At 44.7% G+C, this 18003-nt stretch overlaps 1 protein-coding gene across 6 annotated transcripts in view; it reads left to right on the forward strand.

Annotated features, from left to right (window-relative positions):
* The window catches only part of LOC106582863 (inositol 1,4,5-trisphosphate-gated calcium channel ITPR1), a 160468-nt gene that overhangs the window by 47544 nt on the left and 94921 nt on the right, over window positions 1-18003 (forward strand). For 4 of the 6 annotated variants that reach the window (XM_014166417.3, XM_045705335.2, XM_045705336.2 and 1 more), the window contains exons 11-36: window positions 204-248; window positions 375-404; window positions 1614-1768; window positions 7792-7891; window positions 7984-8144; window positions 8455-8596; window positions 8741-8899; window positions 9038-9210; window positions 11001-11120; window positions 11324-11518; window positions 11699-11950; window positions 12068-12209; window positions 12306-12459; window positions 12677-12867; window positions 13075-13207; window positions 13441-13495; window positions 13605-13770; window positions 13986-14150; window positions 14258-14329; window positions 14474-14611; window positions 14815-14940; window positions 15054-15254; window positions 15418-15669; window positions 15868-15993; window positions 16310-16438; window positions 17810-17930. In XM_014166417.3, coding sequence (XP_014021892.2) covers window positions 204-248; window positions 375-404; window positions 1614-1768; window positions 7792-7891; window positions 7984-8144; window positions 8455-8596; window positions 8741-8899; window positions 9038-9210; window positions 11001-11120; window positions 11324-11518; window positions 11699-11950; window positions 12068-12209; window positions 12306-12459; window positions 12677-12867; window positions 13075-13207; window positions 13441-13495; window positions 13605-13770; window positions 13986-14150; window positions 14258-14329; window positions 14474-14611; window positions 14815-14940; window positions 15054-15254; window positions 15418-15669; window positions 15868-15993; window positions 16310-16438; window positions 17810-17930 — 3703 coding nt within the window. The remainder of the gene's footprint in view (window positions 1-203; window positions 249-374; window positions 405-1613; window positions 1769-7791; window positions 7892-7983; window positions 8145-8454; window positions 8597-8740; window positions 8900-9037; window positions 9211-11000; window positions 11121-11323; window positions 11519-11698; window positions 11951-12067; window positions 12210-12305; window positions 12460-12676; window positions 12868-13074; window positions 13208-13440; window positions 13496-13604; window positions 13771-13985; window positions 14151-14257; window positions 14330-14473; window positions 14612-14814; window positions 14941-15053; window positions 15255-15417; window positions 15670-15867; window positions 15994-16309; window positions 16439-17809; window positions 17931-18003) is intronic. The other 2 variants (XM_045705333.2, XM_014166424.3) reach the window with 1 other exon arrangement.

Consider the following 18003-nt stretch of genomic DNA (forward strand, 5'->3'; position numbering starts at 1 on the left):
ATCAATTGATTAATACTTGGGAGTATAATGTGTACAATCATCTTGCAGTGCTTCAGTATGGGATCTGAAAGTCTTAACAACAGGGCTTGATTAAGTTGGACCTGATCTACTTTCTATTCACTTACAAGAGGACTATGTATTGCCTCTTGCTTCCTCACATGTTGGAGTTAAGTATCCCATTCTGGTTCTTGATATCTTTTCAGGTGAACCCCGACTATAAGGAAGAATGTCCTGAGCCCAGATCCTCAGTAAGTCAACCAGAGACTACTATATGTCTGTGTTTCATGTCTGAGCTGTGTTTGCTCTGACTTGCCCTATCTACCGCTGCTGATCTACACTTTCAACTCTGTGTTGGATCTTGTTTTTCTTTCCAGGTGGTGGATTCTGTTCCCTTTAACTTCCAGGTACTGTGTCTGTCCTGGTGTGTTTCATCCTCTGAAATACTTCATCCTCTGAAATACTTCATCCTCTGAATTGAGAGATCCTTTAACCATCATTTAATAGCGAATTCACCCTCTTGAAGAGAACTCAACTAAATCTTGGTCCGACTTCCTTAATTCGGGTCTCTCCATACAAGCCACTGTTTGTGTGTAGTGTGTTTTGAGTAGATCTTATGAAAACCATTTTCTATCATCATCACATTTTTAAGATTTTGCTGCATATTCTGAAAGGAGAGCGTCCACTTGTAATAGGTTTACAAATTCAATGGCATTGGCAGTTGTAGTAGATCTCCACTGGATGTCATCATACCATATTCTCTGTGTATGGTACTGGAGCTCCACCGTAGATGGCAGTAGAACACCATCGATTACTCTGTGTGGAGTGTATCTATGGAGGGAATATGCCAAAGAAACATGATCTTCTGGGGTAGAATCCAGGGTCTGTCTGTCTTTCCATAGTTTGTTTCAGTTTCCTTCTTATTGAATTGCATTCATAAAAACTCACTTATTATATAAGCCCTTAGCCTAGATTATAGTGGTTCCCAAACTTTTTCACTGGGGGGGGGGGGGGGGCTCCTTCCATCATTGGGGAACATCCCGCAAATGTTTTTATTTATATATCATATAAATCTAAATGCATTCTGAATTGAATTGGCCTTTAGATCAGTCAACTTGACAGGATGCGTCAACAACACATTAGCTCTACTAAAACGGGAAAAGGTCTCTGAGTTGGGTAAACTCCCATCTCAACGTAACTTCTTGCTCAGTCCTCATCTGAGTGGTACTGATGAGTACAGCTAATACGAGGAGAGATGTGTTGGTTGGTGTATTTGTCTTGGGGGATGGAGGAAAAAGAGGGAGTTAGGTTAGTCAATTATCCCAATATCAGAATAATGATTAACTTGCATTACTGTACTGTAAAGCTGGAAATGAGAAAATCTCTGGCTGCAGTAACCCGAACAATGTTGCAATGCTTTAACTTCTTAATGTGATCCATTGATATAAGTTATTGTTGCCATGCGTAAGTCTTAACTAGAAACAGATTAGAGGAAACATATCTTCATTCCTCATCTGTGTTACACACAGTCACAGTCATATTGAAATGATGAACTGGACTGCTGTGTTGGGGCTTCAATATGAACTAACAGTGTCCTCTTTATACTGTACCTCCAGTTGGACTCGGACCATGAGGCCCTGAGAGCGCGTTTGCGAACCCCCCAGGAAAGGGTCATGTACCAACTGGTGTCTGTTCCTGATGGCATGGACATCTCCTCCATCTTTGAACTGGACCCTACCACCCTGAGAGGTGGGGACTCCCTAGTGCCCAGGTACACAGCCAAATATCACACCCCTCCAAACATGCTATACCTGCTATTTTTTTTATTTGACCTTTATTTAACTAGGCAAGTTAGTTAAGAACAAATTCTTATTTTCAATGACGGCCTAAGAACAGTGAGTTAACTGCCTTTTTCAGGGGCAGAACATCAGATTTTTACTTTGTCAGCTCGGGGATTCAATCTTACAACCTTTCGGTTACTAGTCCAACGCTCTAACCAATAGGCTACTTGCCGCTATGATCTGTCTTTCATCACATCTTCAAACAACCTGGTCTAAATAGCACAGGCGACGCTTGATGCAAATCTGTCTGGTGCCCTCTTTATCCCCACGTTATCCCCACGTTATCCCCACGTGAACCTGTACCATCAGGTTATTAGGGAGTGGTCCAGGGTTACTTGGGGTCAGGGGAAGTAGTGGGCGGGACTCTATTTCCTCCTGTAGCGGCCGTGTTACAGGCTGCTGCTGCTGACAGTCACGTGTTGACTGGATGGGGCACCCACCCGTGACGCATCTTCATAGAGATGGAGAAGGGACCTCAGGGGTGTCTAATCATGCAGCCTAGTTAGTCTGAGAAACCAAGGAGCAGCTTTTACAATTCAGAGAGGACCATTTCAGGGCTATTGTGGGATAGCTAACAAAGTGTTCAATTGTTTGTTCTTTGATGTGAATAGGTTTGCAGGAAAGCATAGCTCAGTGTTGCACATGATTCAATTTTAGAACTTTTGTTTTCAAAGTGATTCATATTTCTAAGATGTCTCACCATCTTCCACAAGAATGTGCTGTTGTGTTTTCTCAAAATCAGTCAGAACTCTGACCTTGCTGAGGTGATACCGGACATTGGCCATTCATTCCACTTTCTGTGTGTGCGTGTGTGTAGGAGGGAGTCCAGTTTGTTTTCTACTATCTAATAATAGTCAGGAAAGTCCCGGTATGATTTGAAGCAGGAAACCATGGTGATGAGGCACTGCAGGCTAGTTCAGGAGAACCAGAAGATGTTGCAACATGTCTTGATCTAGCCACCTCCCGGTCCCCTAACTAAACACAGAAGCCAGATGTTGAATAACCATCCATCTGCCCACACAGAAAACACACCATCATGTTTCTCATGAAGTAAACTGCTCTTTCAGACAGCTACTTCCAAATACATGGGAATGATCAGGTTCTGTCCATATATGGACATCAGACAATGTGATAGTAAGGTGTGCTCGATCCAATGTATTTATAAAGCCCTTTTTACATCAGCAGATGTCACAAAGTGCTATACAGAAACCCAGCCTCGAACCACATGTTTTCTCAACATAAAGTGTCTTAGTAGGACATTGGGCCACCACGAGCCAGAACAGCTTCAATGCACCTTGACATAGATTCAACAAGTGTCTGGAACTCTATTGACTGACACACACACACACACACACACACACACACACACACACACACACACACACACACACACACACACACACACACACACACACACACACACACACTAGTGTGAGTAAAGATGACTAGCTCTCTCATGTGCGCAACAGGGCGTAGATTGCTGACATACCATATGTCTATATTTACCTTTGCTGTGTTCCTTCTTCTTCACCCTTATTGACTGTATCATGTGCAATGGCGGTGTTTGCTAAAATAACAATAGTGTGGTTGTTTCTGTCACCAGCATCACATCAGATAAGGCCAGCGCCTCACACTGTAGTGTCAAAGACTGCATTGTGTAACGTTGTCAGGTGCGTGCCTGCCTTCTGGCTACTATTGGCTGCACCCTCCCTCTTGGCTCCTCCTCCCCTCCCTTCCTACCTGAAATAACCCATGTTCTTCAGGACACGAGCAGGCAGGCTGGGCTTTAGGTGTGAGTCATTAGAGTGAGCATGGTGGATGGTCTACACAAAGGTAAGCCTGTTAGCCTAATGGGTCATTACGCAACCAGGCCAAGAATACAGCCAGTGTCTGGTGTACTGTCTGCGCCTACGGCCAGAGAAGGTGGACACCAGAGTATGTGAACGGAGTAGAGCTGAAGGGTGCGAGGAGCGGCGAGTGCTCAATTTGACTCGAGCATTATTCCCAAAGGCTGGAGTGTCGGCCTTCTCGCCCCTGCTCCAATTTCACTCCAGTAGCGCTCCAGTACCGCTCATTTCATGAGCTCAGGGCATGCCTGGCCCAATATGCATTTATAGTCTACTTGTGTGCCGCTATAGCCCCTTGCTTAAGCTACTGTCATGAAGTTTGCTAAGTATTTTCATAAACAAACTGATAAAACAGACAAGTGCAAAATCAAGGTGATTTACAAAGATGAGAACCAAGAGCAAGGGATATATATATATATATATATATATATACACTACTGTATCAAAAAATGTTGCTTATGGAATATCTACATAGGTGTACAGAGGCCCATTATCAGCAACCATCACTCCTGTGTTCCAATGGCACGTTGTGTTAGCTAATCCAAGTTTATTATATTAAAAGGCTAATTGATCATTAGAAAACCCTTTTGCAATTATGTTAGCACAGCTGAAAACGGTTGTTCTGATTTAAAGAAGCAATAAAACTGGCCTTCTTTAGACTAGTTGAGTATCTGGAGCATCAGCATTTGTGGGTTCGATTACAGGCTCAAAATGGCCAGAAACAAACACCTTTCTTCTGAAACTCGTCAATCTATTCTTGTTCTGAGAAATGAAGGCTATTCCATGTGAGAAATTGCCAAGAAACTGAAGATCTGGTACAACGCTGTGTACTACCTTCACAGAACAGCGCAAACTGGCTCTACCAGAATAGAAAGAGGAGTGGTAGGCCCTGGTGCACAACTGAGCAAGAGGACAAGTACATTAGAGTGTCTAGTTTGAGAAACAGACGTCTCACAAGTCCTCAACGGGCAGCTTCATTAAATAGTACCCGCAAAACACCAGTCTCAACGTCAACAGTGAAGAGGCGACTCCGGGATGCTGGCCTTCTAGGCAGAGTTCCTCTGTCCAGTGTCTGTGTTCTTTTGCCCATCTTAATATTTTATTTTTATTGGCCAGTCTGAGATATGGCTTTTTCTTTGCAACTATGCCTAGAAAGCCAGCATCCCGGAGTCGCATCTTCACTGTTGACGTTGAGACTGGTGTTTTGCGGGTACTATTTAATGAAGCTGCCAGTTGAGGACTTGTGAGCCAGTCAGTTGATTATTGACAAGTTCTTCCATCACTTTTGATAAACAGGGCAAAATATAAATTATTTCATAGTTTTGATGTCTTCACTATTATTCTTCGATGTAGAAAATAGTCAAAATAAAGTAAAGCCTTGAATGAGTATGTGTTCTAAAACGTTTGACCGGTAGTGTGTGTATATGTATGTGTGTGTGTATATGTATGTGTATAGATAGATAGACAGATCAATCGATAAATCAACCTGGCAAGAGTGGCCAAAAAGGTGTTTAGCATCTCCAGTGGCTCTGCAAGCGCAGAGACGATATTCTCTGCTGTTGGTCTGCTCACCCTGCACCATCGGAATGAGCCTTAAGCCACAGATTCTGGACAAACTGCTGTTTCTAAAAATGAATTCAAAGTCTAATAGGCATTTTTCATTTAATTTGTATTTAATTCTAAGTAAGTCACAGGGCTATATCTGCAATTTATAGACTAAAATGAGTTAACACAATGAAATGTTGTTTAAATGCTAAGCGCCTAATGACCCTGACTCCTACCAGACTAGTGTGTCGTACTCGCAAATACTTCACAATGTATTTCTTTGTAGGCTATAGCCTTGAGATAATTGAAATAATATAGCCTAAATAATTCATTTCTTTTTTAGTCTCCCTGTCTGGCTCCTGACCTATTTAGGGTGTTTAGATGCAGTTTAATATGATATGTAGCCTATTTGAAATTTTGAGCGCTTCTTACGTTCACCTTTTTCATGTTTATTAAAATACTTTTCATTAAAATCTTATGGTTTGGTTTCAATAATTCAAAACCAAATGGTAGGTCCAGTTAGCCACAAAAATAGATGGGTGTTGGTTAAATTGTGTAAACATTGTAAATAAGAATTTGTTCTTAACTGACTTGCCTAGTTAAATAAAAATTACAGGGATGGGATAACCACTGTATTCCAAATGTTACCTTTATCCAAACTGATTCGGAAGATTGAAATACTGCTATTTCTTTCTGGAAAACTGCCCTTTTTTCATCCTCATGCTAGGTAGCAGTAGCTACAGCAGCCATTATGAATGGCACATCGCGTTGAACAACAAAGAAGCTGATTGGCTGACAGTGCTGTTTTGGCACACAAAACATCAAAGTATTTGTATTTTGGAACTAGATTTTCATACATCTTGGCTGAGGATGTTACAGAAAGTCATCACACCCACTAGTGGTGAGAGCCCACTTTAAACGTTATTACCATCATCTATAACTAAGTTGGTTTTAGGTGGTTTGAACAACCAATTGATATACAGGACCAGTCAAAAGTTTGGACACACCTACTCAATCAAGGGTTTTTCTTTATTTTTACTATTTTCTACATAGTAGAATAATAGTGAAGACATCAAAACTATGAAATAACACATGGAATCATGTAGGAACCAAAAAAGGGTTAAACAAATCAAAATAAATGTTATATTTGAGATTCTTCAAAGTAGCAACCCTTTGCCTTGATAAATTTGCACACGCAAACGTGTGCAAATCCCACGAAGCGCAAACCAGATGGGATGGCATATTGTTGCAGACTGCTGTGGTAGCCATGCTGGTTAAGTGAGCCTTGAATTCTAAATAAATCACAGACAGTGTCACCAGCAAAGCACCATCACACCTGCTCCTCCATGCTTCACGGTGGGAACCACACATGCAGAGATCATCCATTCACCTTCTCTGCGTCTCACAAAGACACGGCGGTTGGAAACAAAAATCTCAAATTTGGACTCATCAGACCAAAGGACAGATTTCCACCGCTCTAATGTCCATTGCTTGTGTTTCTTGGCCCAATCAAGTCTCTTCTTCTTATTGGCATCCTTTAGTAGTGGTTTCTTTGCACCAAATCAACCATGAAGGCCTGATTCATGCAGTCTCCTTTGAACAGTTGATGTTGAGATGTGTCTGTTACTTGAACTCTGTGAAGCATTTATTTGGACTGCAATTTCTGAGGCCAGTAACTCTAATGAACTTATCCTCTGCAGCAGAGCTAACTCTGGATCTTCCTTTCCTGTGGTGGTCCTCATGGGAGACAGTTTCATCATAGTGCTCGATGGTTTTGCGACTGCACTTGAAGAAACTTTCAAAAGTTCTTGAAATATTCTGGATTGACGGACCTTCATGTCTTCAAGTAAAGTAATAAAGTAAGTCCATAGTATGGACTTGGTCTTTTTCTCAAATAGGGCTATCTTCTGTATACCCCCCTACCTTGTCACAACACAACTGATATGCTCAAACGCATTAAAGAAGGAAAGGAATTCCACAAATTAAATATTAACAAGGCACACTTGTTAATCGAAATGCATTCCAGGGGACTACCTCACGAAGCTGGTTGAGAGAATGCCAAGAGTGTACAAAGCTGTCATCGAGGCAAAGGGTGGCTACTTTGAAGAATCTCCTGTCCTGACTCAGCCATCTATGACCATGCAGTCACCATGCATGGTTGTATGCAGTTGATTTCTTGCTCAAGAGCAGATTCTGAGAAATTGAGTGACGTAAGTTATTGAGCGTTCCATTCTGTCCTCACAGGGCTTGGTTTAATAAGACAAAAAAAAAATCCCATCCAAGTTGAAAGAGCATTACAGACTAAACACAGCTGGTATTCCCTAGTAATCCCAAATACTTCTGCAAACAATATAAATGTTTAAACAAAGTTCACTTTTCAAGGCTACTGTAAGGTTGACACCGGAAAAAAAATCACCTGAAGAATTACTATCCACAAACATAATTTTGCATATAAAAGGCCTCTGAGTAGAATTATCATAGAGAGGTAGACTAGTATAGTGGACTGTTGTTGTTTTTTGTGTTGGTGCGGTCCTCTGAGTTGCTCTGTCCTGTTCCCTCAGGAGCTCTTTTGTGAGGCTCAGGCACCTCTGCACCAACACATGGGTCCACAGCACCAACAACCCCATTGACAAGGAGGAGGAGAAGCCTGTCATGTTACGGGTGAGTGGCTGGGAAGGATACTAGTGTGTGACCTTTGATCGGACTTGTAAAATCTATTTATTCAAATTATGTTTTACACGTCGTTCTTTTAGATTGGCACATCAGCGGTTAAAGAAGACAAAGAGGCCTTTGCCATAGTGCCTGTCCCCCCAGCGGAAGTCAGAGACTTAGACTTGGCCAACGATGCCAGTAAAGTGTTGGCATCCATTGCTGGCAAACTGGAGAAGGGCACTATAACACAGAATGAGAGGAGGTAAAGTGTGTGTTTGAAACAGATGCCGGCAGTAACCTTTTGACCTACTGTATTACATTGTTGGAAATATCTGGTAGGTTGAAAGTCATTTTAGAAGATTGCTGTTGGCCTTTTAACATTTGGTAGAAGTATTATTTATCATGTTGAGCTGTGTCATCATTTTAAGGTCCACCAGGTATTCCATAGTTTTTCTCTTTTAGCTATTGTCCGTGGCTCCTCTCTCTAGAGAGGCTGGCTGTAGGAGCGGATGTTATCTGGTGTCCTGGTGGAACCATTCATTCCTCCCTGGCCCTGTCTCTCTGGTCTCCAGGTTTGTCACTAAGCTTCTGGAGGACCTGGTCTTCTTCGTGTGTGACATCCCCAACACTGGCCAGGACGTGCTGGAGATCATGGTCAACAAGCCCAACAGAGAGAGACAGAAACTCATGAGGGAGCAGAACATCCTGAAACAGGTACAGCTCATTGTACTCCATGGTAGTATCATCTAGTTTGGGCTTGGGTTACGTATGACAGTCAATGTTAAGTTGACCTCTCCACATTGTCAATTTAAGTGTGTCACAATTTAAATTACATATGGAATCCATATCCCTCTTTAGATTTTCAAACTTCTCCAAGCCCCGTTCACGGACAGTGGGGATGGTCCTATGCTGCGATTGGAAGAGCTTGGTGACCAGCGCCACGCCCCCTTCAGGCACATCTGCAGGCTCTGCTACCGGGTATTACGGCACTCCCAACAAGACTACAGGAAGAACCAGGTCGGTGGGCAGAACTGATTGATTGCATCGATCAACTCAGACACACAGCAGAAATTTGCTAGCTAAAAGGCTAAATATACTTAACCTGTTAGTTGTGCATTAGAATGGTCCTGACCCTCACTGACTCCCACTCTACAGGAATACATAGCCAAGCAGTTCCGCTTCATGCAGAAACAGATAGGCTACGACGTTCTGGCTGAGGACACGATAACTGCCCTGCTCCACAACAACCGCAAGCTTCTGGAAAAACACATCACGGCCGCAGAGATTGACACCTTTGTCACCCTGGTCAGGAAGAACCGGGAGCCCAGGTGAGACCAAGAGGACGAGGCGATAGGATGGGGGCATGCAATGGGCCTGATTCAGAAGGTTGTCTGTGGATGGAAGTTTGTTTGTACAGCACCAGCCAGGGAATGTAGTAGATGTAGATGTATTCAAATGTATGCATGAGGGTATCAGAGGATGGGATTGTTTTGGACCCTGGCACTGGAGGTAATTGCTGTCATTAGTGCTGTCGAGCTCCAGTCTTGTGCTGCTGGCGATATGAGAACCATGCTGGTCCAAGGGTCTGGATAAAGGGGGCTTTTATTGGGGTCTGATGGAGCTGGGAGGGGGACTGTGTCGGGACTGGAGCCTTCTGTTTCCAGCAGCACAGGGCTGTAGCAGGTCACTGAGCCTGAATAAGCCTACTCTGGGAGCCTGTACTGTGGATATTGGCTAGTGCACTGTTGTAGACCCCGTAGTTTTCAAGTTAATGTCACATGCCTTTCAAAACCCAACAATGCAAGAATCAATAACAATGTATTATTAGGAAAAAAACACAAGAATATGAATTACACAATGAAATAAGTGCTCACCCCTCCGTTTCCTGTAGTCCACGATCAGCTCCTTGGTCTTGCTGACGTTGAGGGAGAGGTTGTTGCTCCGGCACCACACTGCCAGGTCACTAACCTCCTCCCTAATAGGCTCACTCATTGTCGCCGGTGATCAGGCCTACCACCGTTGTGTTATCAGCGAACTTGATAATTGTGTTGGAATCGTGCGTGGCTACACTTTCGTGGGTGAAGAGGGAGTACAGGAGGGGACTAAGCACACACCCCTGTGGGGCCCCTGTGTTAAGGGTCAGCGTGGCGGAGGAGATGTTGCCTACCCTTACTACCTGGGGTTGGCCCATCAGGAAGTCCAGGTTCCAGTTGCAGAGGGAGGTGCTCAGTCCCAGAGTCCAAAGCTTGGTGACGAGCTTGGAGGGGACAATGGTGTGTAGTCAATGAACAGCATTCTCACATAGGTATTCCTCTTATCTAGGTGGATGAGGGCGGTGTGGAAAAATGGAGATTGCGTCATCTATGGATCTGTTGTGGTGGTATGCAAATTGGAGTGGGTCCAGGGTGGCTGAGATGGTGGAGTTAATGTGTGCCATAACCAGCCTCTCAAAGCACTTCATGATTACAGAAGTGAGTGCTACAGGGCATTAGTCATTGTGGCATGAAGCCATAGAATTCTTAGGAACAGAAAGCATTGTGGTCATTTTAAAACGTGGGAATTACAGACCGGGGCATGGAGAAGTTGAAAATAACTTGCCAGCTGTTCTGCGCATGCCCCTAGAGCACACCCTGGAGTACCGTCGGGGCCCACGGCCCTGCGGGTGTTGAACTGATTAAAGACCCTTCTCACGTCGGCTTCAGAGAGCGAGATCACCCAATCCTCACACCCGGCTCAATGTTGTTGTTGTCAAAGCGTGCATGCATTGAGTTTGTCTGCTAGAGAGGCATCGTTGGGCAGGGTTGGGTCTTCCTTTGTAATCAGTAATGGAATGTAGCACCTGCCACATGAGGCGGGCGTCCGAGCCTGTGTATTATGATTCGACCTTATTCCTATATTGTCCTTTTGCTCGTTTGTTGACTCTGCGGAGGTCATAGCAGGACTACTTCTTCCTGTCTTCGGCCGTAGCATCAAGGTTGTCTACGATAGCTCTGTGTGCGGTAGCCCTGTTCTTCAGTTTAGCACCAACGTCAGTGTTAATCCAGTGCAGTGGTGTTTGCCTCCTAGGCAGCAGGGCCTGTATGTTGACCATCCCCTTCTCTTTGACCCTCATCTCCAGGTTTCTGGACTACCTGTCTGATCTTTGTGTGTCCATGAACAAGTCCATCCCAGTGACTCAGGAGCTCATCTGTAACGCCGTGCTGGACCCATCCAATGCAGACATCCTCATCGAGACTAAGTAAACCCCACTAAAAACATGAGTGTGGGTGTGTGCGTGTTTGAACATTATACTGATGCTTTCTAATTAGATTGGCTCCAATATAGTGTTATTAGTAATGCTGTTGATTATGAAAACAAAGACCGACGTGTGTTTCAGTATTCATTGTTTTCTGCAGTTACTTTGCACTATGTTGACTGTCTGTTTTATTTGCCGCCGACCAGGCTAGTTCTGTCGCGCTTTGAAATTGAGGCTGTAACAATGGGGGAGAATCCCATAGAGACGGAGGAGGATGAGGAGGAGGTGTGGCTCTTCTGGAGGGACAACTGCAAGGAGATCCGGAGCAAGAGTGTCAGAGAGTTGGCCCAGGACGCCAAGGAGGGCCAGAAGGAGGACCAGGAGGTGGTCAGCTACTACAGGTCGGGGATTAGCGCCTTACAGGGTTCAGGAGGAGTTAAGGTTGGATTATGGGTGCAATGACATGTTTGGATGTACAGTATGTAAAAGCATATGGGACAGTTTGATTGTCTATGTACATAGCTTGCTTTCAGACTAATACCCCGACCAGATGTTAAAGTATGCTCCTCTGCCCCTTGCAGGTACCAGCTGAATCTGTTTGCGCGGATGTGTCTGGACCGTCAGTACCTGGCCATCAATAAGATCTCTGGCCAGCTAGACGTGGACCTGATCCTGCGCTGCATGTCTGACGAGGACCTGCCCTACGACCTTAGGGCATCCTTCTGCCGCATGATGCTGCACATGCACGTGGACCGCGACCCCCAGGAACAGGTCACGCCAGTCAAGTACGCACGCCTCTGGTCCGAGATCCCCTCCAAGATCGCCATTGACAAGTGAGTGGGGTTTATGAACGTGTTGTTAGGGTCCTATCAGCGATATTCTGCATTACCTAAGCTCATCTATAGGCTACCTCTGAGCCTTTACACAAGAATGTTCTCTCACTTTCTAAGCTACGACAATGATGGTACCACCAGAGATGAGATCAAGGAGAGGTTCTGCCTGACCATGGAGTTTGTGGAGAACTACCTGATGTCTGTGGTGTCTCAGAACATCCCTTTCGACGACAGAGAGAAAAACAAGCTCACCTTTGAGGTAGGTTTCTCTGGAAACATCACAAAGTGTCAACCAGAGAGAATGTATCATATGGGGAATTATCTCACTTCCGTTTTCACTTTTCTCTGTTAAAAGGTAGTGAACCTGGCAAGGAACCTCATTTACTTTGGCTTCTATAACTTCAGTGACCTGCTGCGACTGACTAAGATCTTATTGAACATCTTGGACTGTGTTCATGTCAGCACCATTTACCCCATTACCAAGCTGGAGAAGGGAGAGGAAAAACAAGGTGAACACCCGGCTTCTTCCTGTCTGTCAATTGGTATTGGCTGTTACTGATGTAGTGTAATTGAGGTGCACTCTCTCGCTCTCAATACCCTTCCCTTATATGAGGAATCATGTGGGAGTTAATTAGGTTCGGTTATTGTGTTGTGTGTGAGTAAGCACCCCTGTTCAACTCTGAGGTGTGTGTGTGTGTGTTTTTGTGTGTATGTGTGTGTCCACAGGCAGTAATGTGATGAAGTCTATCCATGGGGTGGGGGAGCTGATGACCCAGGTGGTCCTTCGAGGGGGGGGCTTCCTCCCCATCACCCCCACCCACCAGCCGGAGGAGGGTGTGGTCAAGACCCAGACAGAGCCGGAGAGGGAGGACATCATGGTGATGGACACCAAGCTCAAGATCATCGAGATCCTCCAGGTAACGTCTTCCCCTGTCATCTGGCCTTTTATATTGATTTTCCCATGTTATTTACAAATATCTTGGCTTTGATTTCCCATAGTATCAAATACAAATGTGTGGAACATCTAGATGAAGGACATCTTTTTCTCAGTATGATTATTCTTAGTGGTGAGCTCCGAAGCCTGGTGTTTTAACTAACTGATGTGCTCTGTTCCTGCCCGCTAGTTCATTCTGAATGTGCGGCTAGACTACAGGATCTCCTGCCTGCTCTGTATCTTCAAGCGAGAGTTTGATGAGAGTAACCCTCAGGGTGATAATACACCGTCTGGTGCTAGTCAAGATGGAAATAATATGACAGGTCAGCATACTGAAAACCAAAGCCTTGCCTTTTCTTTCTTACTGCTTTTACCCTCAAGCTACGGACACTACAGACATAACAGATTCCACGTGTCCTTACACCCTTAGTATTTGTATTACATTTTTATTTTCAGATATTTATCAAGTTCATTTGTGGTGTCGATGGTTTCCAAAGTGAAGTATAGCCTGCAAACGGGGTTCACAAGAATGTAAATGCTTTATTTGTTTTGTTAGGGTCTCTAGATTTTGAGAACATAGAAGAGCAGGCAGAGGCAATCTTTGGAGGAAGGTAAACCCTCTCATTTTAAAGCAATGCAGTGTCAGTCTCCATAAAAGGACTGTTTTTAAGACTGGGATACTCAGTCCCCAGTGTCTGAGCCTGGTGTGTTGTTCTGCAGTGAGGAGAACACCCCTCTGGACCTGGATGACCATGGAGGGAGGACCTTCCTGAGGGTGCTACTGCACCTTACCATGCATGACTACCCTCCCCTGGTGTCTGGGGCCCTGCAGCTGCTCTTCAGACACTTCAGCCAGAGACAGGAAGTCCTCATGGCCTTCAAACAGGTAGGCCTCCGAACAAAGAACTCACAGGTCCACAAGAACTCACAGGTCCACTGTATCAGTTCTCCGCACACTCATCAAGAATCGTATCTTTAGTTAGAAAGGCATCATATGAATGAGCATTAAAGTCATTTGATTACAAGGCATTTAAAGGCCTAGCTTGCTGTGGAGATTAAACTTAAGTCTTAACTGAGTTATATCCCTTCCTCTTCCCTTAGGTCCAGCTCTTGGTGACCAGCCAAGATGTGGACAACTACAAGCAGATCAAGTCAGACTTGGACCAGCTGCGCTCCATCGTGGAGAAGTCGGAGCTGTGGGTGTACAAGAGGCAGGGGGACGATGACGGAGGGGACGGACCTTCAGAGTCCGACCATAAAATGAAGGTATTGCGTCAAAACTTCCTAACGATTATTGTACATCTCAAGGATTTTTTATGGGATGCTTCACATGAGTATGAACAAGCTCTCATTCTAACTCTGTCCATGTGCAGGGGGATTCAGGCAGCTCTGACAAAAAGAAGGAGGAAAGCAACAGCAGTTACAACTACAGGGTTATGAAGGAGGTACCATCTTCTTCTTCATTTTCTCTCATCTCTGAGTTGGCGGTGTAAGGAGTCATTGCCTTCACTCTTTTAAGATGTTGCCAGTCGTTAGAGATGTATAAGGCAGAAAGTCTCTGAGCCCCTTCTCTCTTCCCCTGTGTTCAGATCCTGCTGCGGCTCAGTAAGCTGTGTGTCCAGGAGGGAGCATCGGGGAAGAAGAGTAAGAAGCAGCAGCAGAGACTATTGAGGAACATGGGAGCCCACAGTGTGGTGCTGGAGCTACTGCAGATCCCCTATGAGAAGGTACTGGAGAATATGATGGGCCAGACCTATACTCTCAAAACATCCCTTTATAGACTGACCAAAAAGGCATGAAGAAAACACTAGAGCATTTATGCCACAGAGTTGTACATAGGCTTGGTCAATCATTTCATTTGTGGAAGGTTTGAATGATGGCTGCAGCTCTTTGGATGTGTGTCTGCCTGTACTTATGATGAACACTCCAGGGCGAGGACGTCCGCATGCAGGAGATCATGAAGCTGGCTCATGAGTTCCTCCAGAACTTCTGTGCAGGGAACCAGCAGAACCAGATCCTGCTGCACAAGCACATCAACCTATTCCTCAACCCAGGGGTGAGTGGACTTTCCTGGGGAAAGGGTTAGGGCTGGGATGAACCAGTGGTACTCCATTCTTCCCATACCAATAAGTCCACTAGTTTGATGCTTCTATTTCACCTTCTCTTCAGATTCTGGAGGCAGTCACCATGCAGCACGTTTTCATGAATAACTTCCAGCTGTGCAGTGAGATCAACGAGCGAGTGGTGCAGCACTTTATCCACTGCACCGAGACGCACGGCCGCCATGTCCAGTACCTCAAGTTCCTTCAAACCATCGTCAAAGCCGAGAACAAGTTCATCAAGAAGTGTCAGGACACCGTCATGGCTGAGGTGGGACACCATAATTACCGTGCACACATGATTCTAATGCAAATGAAACACATGCATTTTAGCAATATAAACCTGCAATACTACCCAAACAAAAATGAATTCAAATCTATATCGTGTGTCAGCAGCATCTGATAACTACAGTCTCTGTGTTCCTCCTGCTCAGCTGGTGAACTCGGGCGAGGACGTCCTGGTGTTCTACAACGACCGTGCGTCCTTCCAGACCCTGGTCACGATGATGCGGTCGGAGCGGGATCGTATGGATGAGAACAGCGCTCTGAGGTACCACATCCACCTGGTAGAGCTGCTGGCTGTCTGCACCGAGGGAAAAAATGTCTACACTGAGATCAAGTGTAACTCTCTGCTGCCTTTGGATGACATAGTGAGGGTGGTCACCCATGAGGACTGCATCCCTGAGGTGAGTGATTGACCGAAGAGCTAAAAGGCATGCATTGGTAGTCTACTGAAATGATGAAGAGCCTGGTGTACATGTTGTGTTCATGTGACTCATTTGAACATTTGCTTCTTGCAGCAAGTTAAATGGCCATTCTGGGCTCTTGAGATAATTATGTACTTAGGCACCTATGAAGTTGTTCATTCCCAACTTTTTCTCCAGGTGAAGATAGCCTACATCAACTTCCTGAACCACTGCTACGTGGACACAGAGGTGGAGATGAAGGAGATCTACACCAGCAACCACATGTGGAAGCTCTTTGAGAACTTCCTGGTGGACATATGCAGGGTAAACAAACACACATCACCTCTCTTCCATATCTCATGGCTAGTCAACAGACATGCTGGTGACATGTTACTGAGACCTTGTTGATAGTCTGCTGAGCATTCTACAGGGATACTCTCAAAATAAAGTTAGCTTTATATGTTCTCCTGGGAGTGTTCTGCTGAGAGGCAGTGTGAGATCACAGCGTGGAGTAACAATATTCTATCCTCCTTCCTGTGAGGATCCAGGAAGTGTGATCCAGTGAATGCTCACCCATTACCCACGTCTGTCTGGTGAGTGAGTCAGGCTAACCTTGGTTGTCCGTGTCTGCTATCTGTAGGTGTGCAACAACACCAGTGACAGGAAGCATGCAGACACGGTTCTGGAGGGTTATGTGACAGAGACAGTCATGAGCATCGTCACCACCTTCTTCAGCTCGCCCTTCTCTGACCAGAGCACCAGTCTGCAGGTAACCATGACCACCGTAACATATAACACTAAATAAAAGCAGTTGAATGGTGGATATTCTGTTGGGTGAAATATGGTCATCAATCATTTTCTGTTGATAATGATCTGTGTTAACTTATCATTTTCTAAAAGGCATTAATGAATTCCTCGTCTGTGTGGAAGAAACATTATCCCCAAAGGCTCTACACTGACAGTTAACATGTAATATATGACATTTTGCTTCAAATAGCTGGCACGTCAGGTGTTTGTAAGTATGAGTAAAAGTTCCACTGTAATTGGTTTTCCATCCCCTGGGTGTGTTCCTTACCAGCAGTCATAGAGTAGCCAGACGTTTCCTCAATGACTGGTCTTCACAGAACTGAGTCAGCACCTTCCAAGAATTCTTTACAGATGGCGTGTGCAAATGCGTTAGAATCCTCCCCTCAGTTCCTTACCAAATCTTTAGGCTTGTTTTCACAAGATACATGGGATGTGTGTTTTCTGGGAAATAATTGCAAATGTCACGTAACGAATGGTAAATCACTCTGTGGCCTACTATAAATGGTTGGGGTGTATGACATGTGGAGGGGAAGACTTGTCCACTTCACTCTAAGGTTTTTGCAATCACTCCTGGAGTTGTCTAGTAATACCAATTCCTGTAAGGAACTAGATTTTTGTGTAGACTTTATTAGGTTTAGTTTCTCTTATAGTCATTTCCACATCCTTTCCAACCCATTTCCTCCACCATCCCACATCCCATTAGACTCAATACACCAGTTGATGTGAACCGCCTAATGATATTCATTCCCTTCTCTCCCATGACAGGCAAGCATTCTGGGAAAGATAACTGAGGTATACAGTATATTGTGCCGTAGGTTTGTGTGCAGCTGGTTCACAGGGTGTTGCTTCGTCCTGGTGGTAGCGGTGATACTGTATGTTTTAGACATTGGTCTAGTAGTTGGGACCTGAGCTGATTCTGGTGATAACCAACATGCATACTAGAAGTGTTAGACCCTCTTACATACTGTATGTTATAGCACCTTTACAGTACATACAGTTAAAGGTTCGAGAATTGTACGGGTAAACAGGAGAAAACGCTTTGAAACGTAAATAAACGTTCAGGTAATACTTTCTCGGTTTCAAAGGTTTTCTCTGATTTCTTCCTGCTGAACATGACTCAATTTGTGTCTGATGGCACCCTCGAGTTGGGGAAACTGGGTTCTAGAAATATGGTCTGTGATAAACCACAAAAGCCTTTGTTGATCACTGCTGGGGATTTTAGCTTTGTTTAATGTGCAGCTTCTGACTTGTCTTTTGACGTCTTGTCTACTGTCTTTACTTCCTGTCTGTCTGTCTGTCTGTCTGTCTGTCTCTCTCTCGCGCTTTCTCTTAGACTCGTCAGCCAGTCTTTGTACAGCTCCTGCAGGGGGTGTTCAGGGTATACCACTGCAACTGGCTCAACCCCACTCAGAAGGCCTCCGTTGAGGCCTGTATCAAGGTGCTGTCTGACGTGGGTAAGATACCTGTAATTGGCCTCCACCTCTTGCCCAAACACTGTCTTGATAAAGTCAGAGAAATACATCTTCT

This window comes from Salmo salar, chromosome 22 (assembly GCF_965601325.2).
Source record: "Salmo salar chromosome 22, fSalSal1, whole genome shotgun sequence".
NCBI lineage: Eukaryota > Metazoa > Chordata > Actinopteri > Salmoniformes > Salmonidae > Salmo > Salmo salar.